The sequence below is a fragment of the Orbicella franksi genome, chromosome 8 (genome assembly GCF_964199315.1).
Source record: "Orbicella franksi chromosome 8, jaOrbFran1.1, whole genome shotgun sequence".
NCBI lineage: Eukaryota > Metazoa > Cnidaria > Anthozoa > Scleractinia > Merulinidae > Orbicella > Orbicella franksi.
In genome coordinates, this window is record NC_138152.1 from 29,285,739 (window position 1) to 29,304,036 (window position 18,298).

The 18,298-nt window shown below is 40.0% G+C and overlaps 2 protein-coding genes across 3 annotated transcripts in view; one reads left to right on the forward strand and one right to left on the reverse strand.

Annotated features, from left to right (window-relative positions):
• The window catches only part of LOC145496102 (uncharacterized), a 492,363-nt gene that overhangs the window by 442,747 nt on the left and 31,318 nt on the right, over nucleotides 1-18,298 (reverse strand). The gene's annotated exons all lie outside the window — the stretch shown is intronic.
• On the forward strand, nucleotides 591-4,045 carry LOC145496132 (uncharacterized). Its single transcript, XM_081475772.1, has 4 exons — nucleotides 591-1,009; nucleotides 1,227-1,355; nucleotides 2,261-2,398; nucleotides 3,023-4,045. Exons 1-4 carry the CDS (start codon nucleotides 622-624, stop codon nucleotides 3,346-3,348), a joined length of 981 nt encoding a protein of 326 aa, XP_081331898.1. The 5' UTR covers nucleotides 591-621; the 3' UTR covers nucleotides 3,349-4,045.

Genomic DNA, 18,298 nt, shown 5'->3' on the forward strand with positions numbered 1-18,298 from the left:
TTTAGGTGAGTGTTTGGTGCAAATGAATAGCTTTCAATGCAGCTAGAAAGTGTTTTTGAACCATTGGTAAGGATATTTAGCTGATTTTATAAGTAATTTCGACGACTGAATTTTAATTCGAATTGGCAGACAGTTTCAGCCGGTCGAATTGGCAGTGAATTGGCAGACAACTTTAGCTTGGTTTAGAGTTCAATTATATTAAATCAGTAACAAAAGAAGACGTTTAAGATTTCTCTTGATGCTTGAAGTCATGAGTATCTATTACGAAAGTGGACATTTGCTTTTGCACGAAATTGAACTTGTTGCGCAACTGCTGCGAAACAAAACCTTAGTGGTATTAGTGGGGCTTCGGTAGGTTTTCTAGAAAAAGCCTGAAAAGCCTGCTGCATGAGTCACGTGCACTCACTCGCACCACGTGCTGTCCTCCTGTTTTTCTCACGACGGCAATAAGCTAAAGATAGTTATTTATTATCAGGCTTCCACTTGCGTGACAAGATAACGTTATTTGGTCGTTCTATGGTTGCTTTTACGATCCTCCTCTAATATAAAGCCGCAGGCATTGTATTACGGGAGAACGTCATCCTCATTAATCAGCACAAAGCAAAGAAGAATCGTAAACTAATGGGGTGTATTTCAGACAACAGAAAATTTACATTTTTTCTGTGCGAACAACTTTCCCAAAACAATTTGGACTCCATGAAGTTTTTGTTGCGAGACCTGTTGACAACGAGAGAAATTGAAGGCGTCGCGAAACCTGAAGATTTATTTGTTTTACTTGAACAGCGAAATGAACTTGGTAACGACAACTTCCGTTTACTGGAGGATCTACTTACACAGATCAAGCGACAGGATCTGGTAAGAAAATTGAATGGATTTGAAAGAGAGCAGCTTGCTAAACGTCTCGGAAATTATGACACTGCGACAGAAGATTTTAGAGCTTTGAACAATACGGCGCAAAGGAAGCGTGATTGTCCTACTGGTGGCATGGAAAAAGAAGTTATTAGGGCGGGTGAGTAATCAAGGATTTTTTGTTATTGTACAGTAAGCGAAAGCTAATAATGCTCTCGTAAAGTCGTGTTTCTACAGTGCCATGCCTTAGTAACAATCCGCAACAAAAGAGTTCTTGCCTGCTTTCTTATAAGAATCATGTGATTATCACCTGTACTGGACCATCATACTGAAGTATACTTCACGATGACATAATTATTTCCAAACTTTACCGTCAGACCTCACACGCGCCTTTCCATGGAACCTGGATTCTAGAGCTCCAAACATTCGGAAGCATGTGCAGGATTGCAATACAGATGGCAGGGAAAAAGAAAAAGCGATTGAAGCGCTTGATGAGGATAATTCCGGTGAGTGATTATTATTTATTTCGGGGCGGGAGGGGGGGGGGGTGGCTACTCCCAGAAAAATTGGGTGGGGGTGTGCAGCCAGCTTCCTGAAACCCTTACTCTACTTCAGACCAAACTCTGTGATTTTCCCTACCCTATTTCAGACCTGACAAAAAAATTTGCTACCCTATGTCAGCGTGACAGTGGCTCGTGACAAACTGTTACACGGTTGGCGTAATGATTTGAGAAGGGCTTTTGTTGATGGTCTTATCGCCTAATGATGAAGAAGTAGCTAAACGAAGAAGCAATTGTTATTGACCTTCAGTATGGACCAGTATTTCGCGACGAATTCGAAAGCGGCCTTATTGTCTTATTGTCTCCGCCCTGACCTGTGTCCGCTAGGTGAAGGGAATTTCCCTGGTACATTGTACATTGTAATCAGAATTTATATCTTTAGTTGCCGCTTTGTTGAAAAGATTCAAATTAGAGGAGAGGTCAAAAGAGACGTTCTCAAATAAATTCGTTTGTTATGAGATGTAGATGGGAGTCATTCAGTTTTGAGTAAACATTTTTTTTTGGAGAAGGGTTTTTTGTTTGTTTAGAGTGAGAGATGATTCGCGACTCTCAAGATTAAAACTTTTCAGAAGCCGATCAGCTTCTGGTATTTTAAAATTCCCTCACGAAAACATCTAATCCCAGCGTGACCGATCAATGAAAACAGATAATTGATATAATCGATATCAATCAATATTATCGATAACAATTAATCGATAAATATCGGAAGTTCGGGGAGTAGCGGCACCACGATGGAGAAAAGCGGTACTTCTAGACTTAATCATGCTGTTATCATACATAAGTCGATCAGTAGAACACACGTTATTATAATCATGCAGGGCTTGAACAATAGTACTTGATTTTCCCGTTAGAACTGGAGAGTAAATGTGCCGATCGATGGAAGCTGGATTCTAGAACTTTAAACAGCCAGGAACAAGAAGAAAACGTGATTGAAAGCTCAATGAGCAGTGAGCTCAGTGAACTTAGTGTGCGAAGTGACGATGATGCTGGTGAGTAATTATTTATTTACGGTCTTGTGATAAAAACAAAATCCATTGCTCCGAGAGAGGCGGCTAAACCGATCAAACATGTTCTTTCAACACGATGAACCAGGATGGAAATGTTGGATCGTTTAGCTGGGGCTTTAGTTCAGTGACTCCCAGCAACAGCCAATGAAACCCGGTGAAACTGTTTGTATGTCTGCCATATAGCATTATAATATTAAAGTGTTATATACCCATTACTGTTCGATGATAATGATGATGACGACGGTGATGATAGTACTACTACTACTACTACTACTACTAGTAATAATAATAATAATAATAATAATAATAATAATAATAATAATAATAATAATAACAATAGACAAGTAACACCCCAGGACCAAGGAATAGACCCGGTTCCAAGAGAGTACAACAAGCAATTTATAGCACTGAGAACGTTCTTGATAATAATGATGATGATAATAATAATAATAATGATATTGATAATGATAATGATAATGATAATGATAATAATAATAATATAGAGATAATATTAATGAAGTAAATTATGCTTTTTAAAATTAAAGCTCAACCCATGAAGGGAAATTTAAAAGAAGAACTCAGTTATTAAAATATTGACCCATTTAGGTGACATGAGCCTTGATCAGCTGGAGCACAAACACCAGGAAGTGTTTGATTGGGTGTGTCTCAAGCTTGACAATGGAAGACGGTGGTTCAGGCGAGACTACGAACGGCTTGCTTGCAAATACAAGAAGATTACACCGGAACAACGCTTGGCCTTACATGATGAGCTCCAAAACGAAGGAAGTCCTTCCAAACTGTTAATGAACCTGCTCCAGACAAAATACCGATTCCTTCCCCTGAGTCAATTTGTTAAGACATTGAAAGAAATTGGACGGAAAGACATCGCTCAGAAACTAACGCCATATGTAACGCACAACACCAGTAACTAACTTGTTCATTAAACCGTAAGCTCCATGTTTGGAAGACAAAAGAGTAAATGAGTCTATTAACAACGGCAAATGGCAGTATATGCAGCATAATCCAGCAAAGCCACCTGAAGCATCTCAAAGCGTAAGGATTCGATTAAGGAGGCTCGAAAGGGTTTTTTGACCGCGCGAAGAACGGTTCCCAATGTACACGCAAGCAAATTACCCGCGAGAAAATCGCGCAATATCGCGCGCGATAGCATGCGTGTGCGAGTTGTAAACAAACATGGCCGCCTCGAGCAACTTAAAAATGCCGGGTCCCTTTCCTGTTTTCGATGAAAGTGTTGTTTATAGAAGAAAAAATGGAAAATTTCCATCTCAGAAACAGTCAGAAAAGAGCTCAAGTGGCACAAAGCTGGCCGAAAAGGGGCGAAGAAGGATATTTCAAGAGCGGAAGGAGAAAGGTGAAGTCGGCAGCTCTGCAACAAGAAAAGTAACTTGATCCTAGTCCCCTGAAAAGGAAATGGAAACAAAAGGAAAAGAAACAAGGGGCATGTATAATACATACATGAATATTTTCATCAGCTCAAATTAACAATTCAAGTTACTAACGGGAATAAGCTGGGTTTATGTATTGTAAGTAAGCATGCTGTAGTAATCTATTTGTTGTGCAAGATTTGTAAGTAGCGCAAGTAATCGCAGTAAATTGTAAATAATGTAAGCGCCCGTATTAAATTGTAAATATTGTAAGTAATCGTATTAAATTGTAAATATTGTAAGTAATCGTATTAAGAATGGCTGACTGTTAGGATCGAGAAACGCCGGTCAACGACCCATTTGGCAAATCGCTCATATTTTGCCCAAAGATACCCTTAGGTGACCTAATTCTAAAAATCATATTATAAGGTTCCAGCGAATTTTTATTTTTCAGAAATTCGCGAAAATTTGAAAGCGCGGTCAAAGTGCGGTTTTTCGTGTAATAAAATGACCGAAATAAGGTGCGAGGACGAAGCGCTGCTAAAGTCTTAAAATAAATTAAATTGACTTCAAACTTCACACAAATGTGGAACAACCACTCTAATTTATTCCTCGTTTTAAACTAATCTCAGATATGTTGATATAGTGGTTTTCCAAACCATTTTAAAAACACCTATGAAGCGTGTGAAAAATAACGGCAAAATATAGGTCAAGTTTAACAGCATAAAAATGCACCTGGTACCTCACTTTCCGATCATTTTACTTTACAGCCTTAAAATATCATTATTAAACATATACCATGCCAAGTTTCATGCTCGAACTCGCAGTATTTCCCTTTGAGAAAAACGAAAATCTGTGTCAATGTGTTGGGCGCAAATGACACAACAATTATACACGAACAAGAGACAAATCAATTTCAATAGCGAAAGTAAAAGGCTATCATTAATCAAGTCAATCAATTAAGCAATTCACTGCTATCAGTAGAAACATAATGTCCTCATAATGTCCACTACATAAAAACTGTTTTTAGACGTTTTCGATCAAAACATAGCGCGTTAACTTTGCTTAATTTCCTGTCCGCCGTCATGTCTAGTTTGTCATCGCGTGTATTTCTTAATGTAAACAACACTGTGAATGGTTCTCATAACAAACGCGCAGAAGTTTCCTGGAACCTCGATGTTTTCGATTCACCAAAACGCTTTAAGTTCGTCAAGACACAATAATGGGTCAACTTGGAATGCTGTTTAGCATTAAGGACGTTAAAGGACTGTAAATTAATCGAGTTGAAATATCTTGAGGCAAATCAAAATCGCGCCCTTATTCTAATTGCTAAACAGCCGATCTCCGTTCAAGTTCAAGAAGTCGAGAGGTTAATTCGGCAATGCATCACCGGTACAACAACAAAATCAAACCGAGGTCATCAAAAGTGTAAGTTTAAAAGTGTAGTGGCAAGTTCGAAGTAAATTTCGCCTATATAAATTGGAAACAAGAAGTGAAACGGTCTGACCCGAAACAAATAAACGAAATATTAATAGGACTAATTTAATCCGAAAATGTTGCAGAAAACATACCTAAAAGCCGTCGATTCCCCTCAATGCCACTCCACATTGCCTTAAAGAGGCCAAGCTTTCTGCTGTAAGAATCAGGGGCCTCATGAATCTGTTTTTATTATATCGGCAACCATGCTGCGTGGTTGATATTCGAGACTCAGTAAAAGTTGTCACACAACCGTACGAGCAGCCCAGTCACGCTTTCACTGCTTTCGCGAAAATGTTCAACATTTCGCAATTACAAGTTTAAAGTAGTGACAGTAGATTGAAATGCGCTTTTTAAAGCTGTCCTACCCAGGAGCAATTATTTCTTGTTCTTGAATGGCTTTTAGTTGTAGCTACAGTCGGGGAGCGGGGGGGGGGGGGGTACTCCCGGAAATTTCGAATGTCTGTATGCCGTGGAAGATTAAGTGGTCTCTAGCTCTTAACGCCAACACTGAAACACCAGATGATTCTCGAAGTATCACAGGGATCACTAAGCAAAATAATTTTGAGTTTAGCTCCGCTGAGTCAGATACCTGTTGGCGCGCATATTGCATTGACCGTGGACAGGTGGAAAAACAGTTAAACCGGAAAAGCCTGTTGTACATTGTAATTCAGCGTTGTCCAACACGCAATCGGTCTGGTTGTAATGCTAATCGTATTTGATAGAATCTCAAGTTTTCTTTCGACACATACTCACGTACTGGGGTGGTGACATACTACTAGATGGGCGTGGCCGGGAGCCACGAGTCAAGTCAGTCAACTCACAAAGCTCAACCGAGAAGAGTAATAGTGAACCACTGGTGGAAGGACTGCAGATTGTCCCTACGCTTTACCCTAATAGGCCTCTGTGTTATTCTAATGAACTGATGCTGTTACAATGATACTATTTAGCTTTATACTATTTAGTTTCAGTGTTGGCGTTAAGAGCTAGAGACCACTTAATCTTCCACGGCATACAGACATTCGAAATTTCCGGGAGTACCCCCCCCCCTCCGCTCCCCGACTGTAGCTACAACTAAAAGCCATTCAAGAACAAGAAATAATTGCTCCTGGGTAGGACAGCTTTAAAAAGCGCATTTCAATCTACTGTCACTACTTTAAACTTGTAATTGCGAAATGTTGAACATTTTCGCGAAAGCAGTGAAAGCGTGACTGGGCTGCTCGTACGGTTGTGTGACAACTTTTACTGAGTCTCGAATATCAACCACGCAGCATGGTTGCCGATATAATAAAAACAGATTCATGAGGCCCCTGATTCTTACAGCAGAAAGCTTGGCCTCTTTAAGGCAATGTGGAGTGGCATTGAGGGGAATCGACGGCTTTTAGGTATGTTTTCTGCAACATTTTCGGATTAAATTAGTCCTATTAATATTTCGTTTATTTGTTTCGGGTCAGACCGTTTCACTTCTTGTTTCCAATTTATATAGGCGAAATTTACTTCGAACTTGCCACTACACTTTTAAACTTACACTTTTGATGACCTCGGTTTGATTTTGTTGTTGTACCGGTGATGCATTGCCGAATTAACCTCTCGACTTCTTGAACTTGAACGGAGATCGGCTGTTTAGCAATTAGAATAAGGGCGCGATTTTGATTTGCCTCAAGATATTTCAACTCGATTAATTTACAGTCCTTTAACGTCCTTAATGCTAAACAGCATTCCAAGTTGACCCATTATTGTGTCTTGACGAACTTAAAGCGTTTTGGTGAATCGAAAACATCGAGGTTCCAGGAAACTTCTGCGCGTTTGTTATGAGAACCATTCACAGTGTTGTTTACATTAAGAAATACACGCGATGACAAACTAGACATGACGGCGGACAGGAAATTAAGCAAAGTTAACGCGCTATGTTTTGATCGAAAACGTCTAAAAACAGTTTTTATGTAGTGGACATTATGAGGACATTATGTTTCTACTGATAGCAGTGAATTGCTTAATTGATTGACTTGATTAATGATAGCCTTTTACTTTCGCTATTGAAATTGATTTGTCTCTTGTTCGTGTATAATTGTTGTGTCATTTGCGCCCAACACATTGACACAGATTTTCGTTTTTCTCAAAGGGAAATACTGCGAGTTCGAGCATGAAACTTGGCATGGTATATGTTTAATAATGATATTTTAAGGCTGTAAAGTAAAATGATCGGAAAGTGAGGTACCAGGTGCATTTTTATGCTGTTAAACTTGACCTATATTTTGCCGTTATTTTTCACACGCTTCATAGGTGTTTTTAAAATGGTTTGGAAAACCACTATATCAACATATCTGAGATTAGTTTAAAACGAGGAATAAATTAGAGTGGTTGTTCCACATTTGTGTGAAGTTTGAAGTCAATTTAATTTATTTTAAGACTTTAGCAGCGCTTCGTCCTCGCACCTTATTTCGGTCATTTTATTACACGAAAAACCGCACTTTGACCGCGCTTTCAAATTTTCGCGAATTTCTGAAAAATAAAAATTCGCTGGAACCTTATAATATGATTTTTAGAATTAGGTCACCTAAGGGTATCTTTGGGCAAAATATGAGCGATTTGCCAAATGGGTCGTTGACCGGCGTTTCTCGATCCTAACAGTCAGCCATTCTTAAATTGTGATGTAAGTATTTTAAGTACTACTGAGTATTGTAAGTGGCGCAAGTAATTGTATTGTACACAAGTTTTCTGAATAATATAAGTAACTCTATTAGTTTTGTAATTAGTATGAGAAACAGTTTTAGTTTCTTTATCAAAATTAAAAAAACAGTCGCAATTCACGGGAAAAAAAAAGAAGCGGCGGGATCATATAGCAGCTCTTGTAAGGTCTCGCGTTAATGGTTTGATACCCTTTGAGAGGACAAAGAAAATAACAACAGAAACAATGTTCTTAGCCCTAAAACAATAACAACTGCTAACAAATAAAACAATTACAAGCTTACGAGAGCTGCTACACTTCTGGAAAAAAAAAAAGAAAAAAAACCATTTCACGTCTCAGGGCGAAAAAGTGGGCTACCGTATTCACTTGTCTCCAAAATGCCCTTTACTACCTTCTATTAGCAGCTGATCTTTCTCTAAACCTAAATGAACAAAACTCAGTTATTCCAGTATTGCCGTTTCTATGCATGGTTTTACCGACTTAATCGTGACAAGAGTGATCGTCTCTTGATCGTAATGAATAACAAGCAAACTAATATTGGCGATCATGCGACTGAATCACAAGGCATTTTCGATTACTTATTTCATCTTCATTAACTCAAATCTTTTATGTCAGGAACTTTTCTAAATTCCCTCTGTGTTCTCATTTCCTTGATCGCGCGAAAACAAAACCGATTGAATTGGAAAGAAGCGCGAGTGAAAATGATAGGTGAATGTTTCTTTCCATTGAGAAAATAGAGAAACTGTAAACTTATTGAGGAATGTTTCTCAGAAATCGGTGTAAGCCTGTGCAACAGTCGTTTCATTTCCAATCGCGAGAGCAGAACGAAAAGCTTTTCTGCCGAGATTTTGTTCGTCCTTTACGCGCCCAACCCAGCCACCCCTCCCCCCCCCCCACGCCCCCACCCATTGCGTATCTTCCAAGTGTTTTGTTCGCCTCTTTTGATTGGACAGGAAACAACCGCCATGCAGGCTAAACAGCATAAACAAAACCACTTGACTGTTTGTTTTTGTTGTTGATCGTTTATCGTGTTCCCACTGCATTTTCGGTGTCCAGGTTGGAAAATGAAATAAATAACTGGGACCGCTGCGGGATGCCTATAGTCCTTAGTGTGCGCACCCCCACCCCCTAACCTCAAGAGAAATCTCTGATTGTTTTGCTTGTTTGCTTGTTTGTTTGTTTGTTTCATTTTCCTTTTTGGAGGCAAGCGCATTGAATACGTTCTTTTCGTGGATGACATGTAAATCTTATGTAAATGAATCGTTTATTTCAGTAGCCACGAAACAGGAAAGAGTTTGTTGAACTACTCGTTCAGGTAAGTGTTCGTGTATCAAGATGGAATGAGAATTATTGGCTTTCGTGGAGGGAGGAAAACCAAAAAGAACCCGGAGGTGATGGATCAGAGAAAAGCATCTTTAGACCCTTGCAGGAACCAAATCAACACCAACCAGATCAATCATAAATCAGAATGTAGAAAGACGAATTAAACACTTGAACTTCAGACAACCAGTAACAGTGTCTATATGAGGTGATACTTGTGTTTATTTCAAATTAAAAGAAAAAAAACCTTAGTTGGTCATGGCCAGAAAGTATCAAAAAATGGTACCGCAAACTAGACAAAGTTATTGGTTCAACGGCTTTTGCTATTTGTCTAATAGTTAATTGTTCCAGTTGCATTATTTGGAAATTAAGGTGATCCTGTACAATGAATATGTCCCTTTATTTTACTTTTTGTTAGACAGCACGTGAACATGATGTAACATATGTTTTAAGGTCATTTTAACGTAATCTATATTTACAACACTGTGAAAAAACTAAAAGCCAGTTATACGTCAAACTAGTGAGTTTTCAAAGCCAGTAAGTGAGCACGATGTAACATGCGTGTTACGGTCATTTTAAGGTAATCTGTTTTACAACACTGTGATAAAATGAAAGACAGGTATAAGGTCAAACTAGTGAGTTTTCAAAATCACCTTGTAAGTAAGTGCAATTAAATAAAGAATAAATAAAGAATTAAATATTTATTTATTGATTGATTGATTTAAATAAAGAAACAGCTCTAGTTTTTGTAAGTGTCTTCTCAAGTATGGTCTTACAAAAACTTGATTGCTGATTCCTTCAACAGGTTTCTTACGTCTTCTGTGACGCGGTTAATTGTTGCAGTCTGTGCGGTCTTACTGTGGTACCGGTGAATCAGTTCCTACTCACCACTATCCTGATTTCAAGTTTGCTGAAGAATCTGAGGCTCATGTGAGATCTAAGCTGCGGAAATCAAAACCTGGTGAAGCAGTTGGCCTTAACAATATTCCAGCCCGCCTTCTGGTTGATTCCGCGGACATTGTGGCCAAACCCTGACTGCAATTACTAACATCTCTTTGCAGTCAGGGGTAGTTACCTTAGAATGGAAAACCGCACGCGTCATCCCTTTGTTCAAAAAAGGCAAAGCTGATGATATGGACAACTATCGTCCTATCTCTATTTTGCCCGCAGTTTCTAAGGTGTTAAAAAGAGCTGTACACCATCAATTGTACGCGTATCTTCAGTGCCACAAAGTTCGTAGCCCGTATCAATGTGGTTTCCGGAAGTGCCACGCCACGGAGAGGGCCGCTATGTGTTTCGCGGATACAATCTGAAGGAGCATCGACTAACAATCGCGGACAAAACCTGTTGAGTCAAAGAGATATCAAAGCCGCTCTCCTCAAACTGCGATGCGAAAACGACACCCTCAGACCAGAAATGCCCCCTCTCACCCATTCTTCTCAACGTTGCCGTTTGTTTTTTGGCAAATATCTTTTGCCACGAACCATTCACGTACAAAGCTACATTGAAAGGGGGGAAGGGCGAGGAAAAGTACGTGATAAGAGTGCGAATGTCTCAGAAGTGTACATATGACTCAGTTGTCTCAACAGCTTTGCCCGCGATTGAAGTTCGGTTGACTGGTGCGGTTTTTATTGACTTGCGGAAAGCATTTGATAACGTCAACCATGAAGTGCGACTAAACAAACTGCGGGGTTTTGGAGTGATGGATGGTGAACATGAGTGGTTTAGAACCGCACCCAATTGTAGAATTTCAGGGTGTGTCTAGTGCTGCTGAACCTGTATCTGTTGGAGTCCTACAGGGGTCAATTTTAGGGCCGCTGTTATTTATCCTCCACCTGAACGATCTTCCCAGTGCGGCGGTGGAGTGCAGTATTCTCATGTATGCTGACGATACCGTAGTATTTTTCTCAGCTCCTGAACTATCTGCTATCCAGGCTACCGTAGTGAAGGAGCTGCAAGCCATTGAATGTTGGCCTCATTTATTAACATAACTAAGACTGAGGTAATGCTGTTTGGAACTTCGCAGAATTGCTAAGATAGATCAGTTCTCGGTCACTATCAATGGGTCTGCCATAAAGCGCGTTACTGAGTTTAAATATTTGGGTGTTATCTGTGAGGATCACCTCAGCTGGAATAAACATGATTGTTTCTAAGGCTGGTAGGCGGGTCGGTATGCTAATCCGTGCACGCCGCTATATCACTTTACATAGTGCTAATGCCGTTTATATTTCAATGATAAGACCGATATTAGAGTATTGTGCTGGGACCTGGGCGTGTTGCGGGTAAGTAAACAACGGAACTTTAGAGGCTCTGCAGAAGCGAGTTGGAAGAATAGTATAGTAATAAAGACATCTAGTAGTGACCCTGCTATGGAAGCTTTAAAATGGTCAAGTCTTAGGACCAGGCGCGACGAACATATCCTTACGCTTGTGAGGAAATACATAGATCGTCGGTGTCCCCAATATTTTAATAACTATTTTGTTTTTGTAATGAGTACACTGCACTCGCTCAACCCGGCCGAGCAATCTTTTACATCTGACTGCAATAAGATCGGAAACAGCCAGGAGATCTCTTTATTATCATGGAAGTACGGTTTTTAATAAATACTGTAAATGTACAAAAATTTGAAGATATTACTATGCTAATTATAGGGTTTTGATATTTGTTGTAATATAGTTTCCTATATTTGTCTTTATTTTTGCATATCTCGTATTATTGTGTAATCTATGTTAGGTAACAGCTTCAGGGCTCCTGTTGATAGCAGAGATGCTTTGTAAGCTCCCTGAAGGGACTACCCTGAAATTTTTACCTTTGGATTTTTACTTTTAAATAAAGGTGTCTATCTATCTATCTATGTCACGGTGACCAGTGATAAATAACATGAATTACTAAAAATTATTACAGTGACAATTTCAACATTTTTTCAGTTAAATCTGTTTGAGTAAAAAACAGACAATCAGTTCATAAATTGCCTTCAACAATGACAGAATGTAATTACAAATTAAAAATTACACATGTTTGGTCATAATATATCAAACACACAAAACCGCGGTGTTTGAACACATTACCAGACGCCATAAAGAGAGTTGGAAATACAACACAAGCAGAGAAAAACCCTCGGAGCTGAGACGAGAACCAACGACAAACACAGCCCAGCTTACAGCCTACTTATGACGCCGGGTCCAGGATTCGAACCCAGGCCTGGACGTGGTGCTGGCATTTCACAGCTAAAATGAGGGTCGTGCAGGGGGTATTCTCGTGATGCGTGATTAGCTAATTTTATTTCCCGTGAAACGTGATTCTTCGTGACCTGTGACTTGAGCGTTTTGCGTGACCCATGAAAAACTTGAAATATTATTCAATATTCGTGATTTCACCTCTCTGTTGTGCATGATTTTGAGACGCGAGTCCTCCAGAAGATTTATTAAGACTGAAAACATCAAATATGACCTCTGTATAATTATCGTAACATCTCATAAGGCATAGCGCATCGGCAACTACCAAGTATATATCGAGAGTGATTTAGGTATGCGATTTGCAATATGGGGCCTTTACTGACTTAGAGTCTTAGCCTTTCACGATCGATTTTGCTTTCTTCAAACACTCTTTCTGGCGTAAGAGCAGGTTGTTAAAAAGAGTACCTAACTTGCTTGTTTTCGTGATTAGGGAAAATGAAATTTTGATATCCGTGATCCGTGATTCGCTATTTGTTTTGTTCGTGAGCCGTGCCAGAGACGCCCCCACCCTCTCCCCCTCTTTCCGATGTACGACCCTCTATAATTATCAGTTCATTCTGACATATCTCAATTAACTTTTGCTTCTTGTTTGCTTTTACGGTATTCTTTCCAACAGTGTTCACCTTATTAACCACACAATGTCGAGTATAAATCCGATGAATTTCCGAAGAACTTTCGATTGATTCGGTTCCTTTGGTGCTCTGTTTATCGCCATCCGACGATAATTGTTAGCCGCCTACTGTCTAAGCACAAAACTATTCAGTAAAACTGACAAGGGGAATGTGGCTTCCTAAGAAATAAAAAATAACGACACTGACTCATCTGTACGGCAGTAAAAGAGACACGAAAAAGGTGAAATCAAGGGGGAAAGTTGGACCCATTCAAGGGGCTTAAATTTCCATAAATTTCAAAGGACAAAATAACCTGACTGTTTGTTTTTGTTGTTGATCGTTTATCATGTTCCCACAGAATGGTGTCCATGGCGGAAAACCGAGCGTTTCTTCCACCTTTTTAACCGAAGAATGTCGAGTATGCTACCGAGGTCATCCGATAATTTTACGAAGAACAATCGAATGATTCGGTCTCTTTCGTGTATTGTTTATCGCCATCCGACAACCTGACGACTGTTACAACCAGCCATTATTCTTTAAGCATTTAGCCGCACAGTAAACTGACAAGTGGAATGTGACTTCCTAACGATGCTTTAGAAGTTCATGACCGGAGAGACTCCCATGTAAAAGAATAGAAAAGTTTGTATCTGTGTTTTTGACTGCCTACATGGTAATGTATGTACGCCTTTCACGAGGAAAAATCACATCTTAACACCAAGAACAAACTTTCCTCCGTTGAACCACCCAAAATGAAACTGGAGTTTGGCCGTGAAAGTTTTCTTTTTAGGTGTTTCAATTTAAGATAGGCTACTATTAGAGGTCAGAAATATGAATTCTAGAGACCTATTTCGAAAAAAAAAAAGTCAACGAACTTTTTTATTTATAGTTTTTACAGGTAATTATTAAATGTGATTTTTATATGTACTTTTCACTGATGTATGCTTAGGTTTTTAGATTTTTGTTTACCTTTTAAGTTTTACAGGACCCCTTTGAAAACACTTCAAGAGACGGGGGTGCTCGTCCGAGGCACCAATTCTAAAAGAAAACATTAACTTACACCGTGACTTTTTCACAACAAAACAAAACAAAAACAAAAAAACAAAAAATAACAACAACAAAAAAAACATGAACAAAATCTATTGATTACATGTAAAGATTTTTGAAAGCATTGTCATAAATCTGCATCCTATTTAAGTGGCTAAGTTCAAATCAAAATTGAAAAAAATAAAGGAAGATAAATAAGTCAATTCTGACAGTGCGGCTCCTATGTACACTACTGTTGATAACTGAAGCAGTGATCAATACCGTAATGATTCGATTTAGCGCCCGGAGCGCTTATTTACTCTTGGTACGTTAGAGGAAGCGCTTATTGGGAACGGGGCGCTTATTTCTTTTTTGAGAAACAGCCGAATGCTCAAAACAAAACTTTAATTCGGTATTTATTAAAATAAAGGAACGATAACAGAAACTGTAACAAATACACGGTAAATGTACAGTCAACGTTTGAGGGAATTATGCAGTCTCATAGAAATAATAGTTGAGAAACTCAGACGAAGATCACTGTTTTCGTAATGCGGCATTACGTATCTGAGCAGTTAAGGAAGATGAAGCTCGGTTGATACGTACTCTGATGGCCCTGTAATATTATAATATTAGAATAGGGACGCTTATTAGAATGGAGGCGATTATTGGAATAGAGGCGCTTATTAATAAAAACACATTCGAAGGGGGCGCTTATTCGTAAAGGGCGCTTACCGGAATAGACGCTCTAAATCGAACTATTACCGTTCTTCAACACGTACGTTAACCCCTGAAAGATAAAACGAGCACCCCGTCACCGTTATAGGGGAGCCTCCCTGCCCCCTCCCCCCCCCCCCCTCGAAGGGTGGGGACAACAGTCTCTAACCCAGTTCTCTATCATGGGAATTCATTCCAGGTTATGTTTACTGAAAAAGAAGCAACAGTAAACGGTCTCTTCCTAACTGCACTGGTTGCTGGATTTTGGAGAAGCTTTAGGAAGATAGTAATTGCCGATGACTCATGCCATTTAACATGTTGTCGGGTTCAGACAGTTGCTACGATCTTAATGTCATTCAACTGTTACCACCGTCCTTCAACAACTTTGAAAAGCATTTATTGCTCAATAATTCATCACATAGAGGGAACTGCTATTCTGCTTAATTTGTTGAGATTATATAGGATTTGAAAGAGTCTCTATGGTTTTTTCATAAACAGTGTAACACGGTTGGTCGTCGCGGCGCTATGCCCCACTGGGGGCCATGAGGATTAACGAACGACGGTTGGTCGTCAGTGTGGACCCAACTTGCTTAATATAGGTAAGTCAACCATCCGAGGGCCTCTTCATATGAGCCTGGTCAACTGGGCTGGCTCGGTTTCCGAGATTTCGCCACTCTTTTCTTCGTAAAAGTTTCGATACGTTCATACGAGAAGCCGGGCTGGTCTGGCTATCGAAATATTTTTACAATGAAAAAAGCAGCGAGGCAAGATCTCGGAAACCGAGCCACCTCGGTTGACCGGGGAGGTTAAAAGCGCCCAAGTCCCATCTCCTCTACGGTCCCTTGGGAGGGGAGACCAAATCTTTTACGTCAGGAACTTTTCCAAATTCTCTCTGAGTTCTCATTTCCTTGATCGCGCAAGAAGAAAACCGACTGAATTGTGAAGAAGCGCGAGTGAAAATGTTAGGTAAATGTTTCTTTGCCATTGAAAAAATAGAGTAACTGCAAAGTAAATGGAGAATGTTCCTCATAAATCAATGTTAGCCTGTGCAACAGTCGTTACATTTTCAATCGCGAGAGCAGAACGAAAAGCTTTTCTGCCGAGATTTTGTTTCGTCCCGACCCAGCCGCCTCCCAACCCCCCCCCCCCCCCCGCTACGCCTCCACCCATTACGTATCTCCCAAGCGTTTTGTTCGCCTCTTGTGATTGGAGAGGAAACAACCGTCACGCGGGCTAACCAGCATAAACTAAACTACTTGACTGTTTGTATTTATTGTTGATCGTTTATCGTGTTCCTACAGCATTTTCGGTGTCCAGGCTGGAAAATCCACTCGTTTAATAAAACTGGGACCACTACAGCCTTTAGTGTGTGTCCGCTCCCTATTCTCAAGTGAAATCTCTTAATGCTTTGTTCGTTGGCTTATTTGAATGTCTTTGTTTTTCTTTCTCGAAGGTAAATGCATTAAGCACATTCTTTTTAAACTTCTCAACTGCTATTACGGTATCCTTTCAGCGGTGTTCAACTTACTAACCAAACAGTGCCGAGTATGAATACGATGATTTTCCGAAGAACGATCGAGTGACTCGGTCTCGTTCGTGCTTTGTTTATCACAATCTGACAACCTCACGACTGTTACAATCAACCAGTCCTTTCTGTTAGAAGCCTGTTCTCTAGGCATTAACTAGTCAGCCCGGGGGCAGGGGGTTCTCCCTTATATGGGCTATATATGTATGTGCGGCCCCAAAGGGTCGGGGTTTTCAGCCGTTTTGGTCATAAATAGGGTATCGATTTTGGCCATTTTGATCTTAAATAGGGTCTGGTTTTAGCACTCTAGTCTTGAATTGGGTATGTTTCTTAGAAGAAGCTACTTTTTCATCATTATCAATAAGACCTTCAACAAAAGCCTTTAATAACGTATGTCTAGGGCCAGCCGCAACGGTCATAAATAGGGTATCGAATATTTGGCCAGGTCATAAATAGGGTACCAAAAATCGCAGATTTTGGTCCTAAATAGTCTAAGGGTTTTGGGAAGTGGGTCACACACCCCCAACGCACTTTTCTGGGAGCACACCCACTCCGGTTAATCAGTAACTAACAAGGGGAATGTGGCTCCCTAAAGATGCTTTGATGACCAATAGAAGTTAATGACCGGGAGAAACTCCTATGTTAAAGTGAAGGGGAACCCCTAGAAGGTACCAAAACCTCGTTTTGTGGGCGTGGCCCCAATTCACTTTCACCCCTAAGAGGCCAGAGGAATCAGTAGATTAACTGACACTATGACATGTAAAAAAAGCGATAAACATGATCCGTCGAACACCTTCTACCCGTAAAGGTTTTTGAAAGCATTGTCAAAAATCTACATTCTATTTAAATGGCTAATAGACCTTTTTAGCTTGGGCAGTTTGTTGCCCCATTTCAGACCGTGTGATTATACTCTTGATAATACTTGCTTGCAAATTTCAAATAGTCGCGTGTATATCAATGAATAAGTTTTACATGGATAGAACAATTCTCTAGAGAATATCACGTGGTCTGTTATGGGAAAACAAACCTCCCAAACTAAAAAAGTCTATTTCAAATAAAACGTAAAAGAGAGAAATCAAGGCACATTCTGCTTGTGCGGCTCCTATGTACACTACTGGTGATAACTGTAGCGGTGATCATTTTTGATAGAACTAGTACTACGACACGAATTTTAACCCCTAATCAGGTACAACGAACACCCCCTTTACTGTTACATGGGAATCACCCTGGGGTTTAACGCCTCTCGAGAGCAACAGCCTCTAACCCAGGTCTCTATCATGAGAATTCATTCCAGGTTATGTTTACTGAGAAGGAAGCAACAGTAAACGGTCTCTTCCTAACTCCACTGGTTGCTGGAATTCGCAGACGAAGCTTTAGAAAGATAGTTTCCAATCAGTGCCCTCCCCCTTACTTTGGGTAAAAAAGAAGAAATAACAGAAGGAAGAATAGCGGCAGGGTAAGCAAAGCAAACCCACCCACCCCCTCCTCCCTAGCTCAAGGTTTGGATCCACCACTGCCAATGACTCATTCTATTTAACATGTTGTCGGGTTCAGACAGTTCCTGGATCTTAATATCATTCAACTGTTACCACCGTCCTTCAACAACTTTGAAAAGAATTTATTGCTCCATAGTTCATCACACAGAAGGAACTTCAACTCTGCTTAGTTTGTTAAAATTATGTATGATTTGAAAGAGTCTCTGGTTTTGCCATAAACATTGTAACACGGTTGGCCGTCAGTGTGGGCCCAACTTGCTTGATATAAGCGAGTCAACCATCAGGGGACCTCTTCATTTGAGCCCGGTCAACTGGGCTAGCTCGGTTTCAGAGATCTCGCCATTCTTCTCGTCGGAAAAAATTTCGACGTGTTCATACGGGTTGGCCAGGGTTCGAAATTTTTACAA

Coding starts and splice junctions, on each gene's coding strand:
- LOC145496132 (XM_081475772.1), top strand. CDS start 622: ATGGGGTGTATTTCAGACAACAGAAAATTTACATTTTTTCTGTGCGAA. Junction 1,010..1,226: donor AAAAGAAGTTATTAGGGCGG/GTGAGTAATCAA, acceptor CTTTACCGTCAG/ACCTCACACGCGCCTTTCCA. Junction 1,356..2,260: donor GCTTGATGAGGATAATTCCG/GTGAGTGATTAT, acceptor TTTTCCCGTTAG/AACTGGAGAGTAAATGTGCC.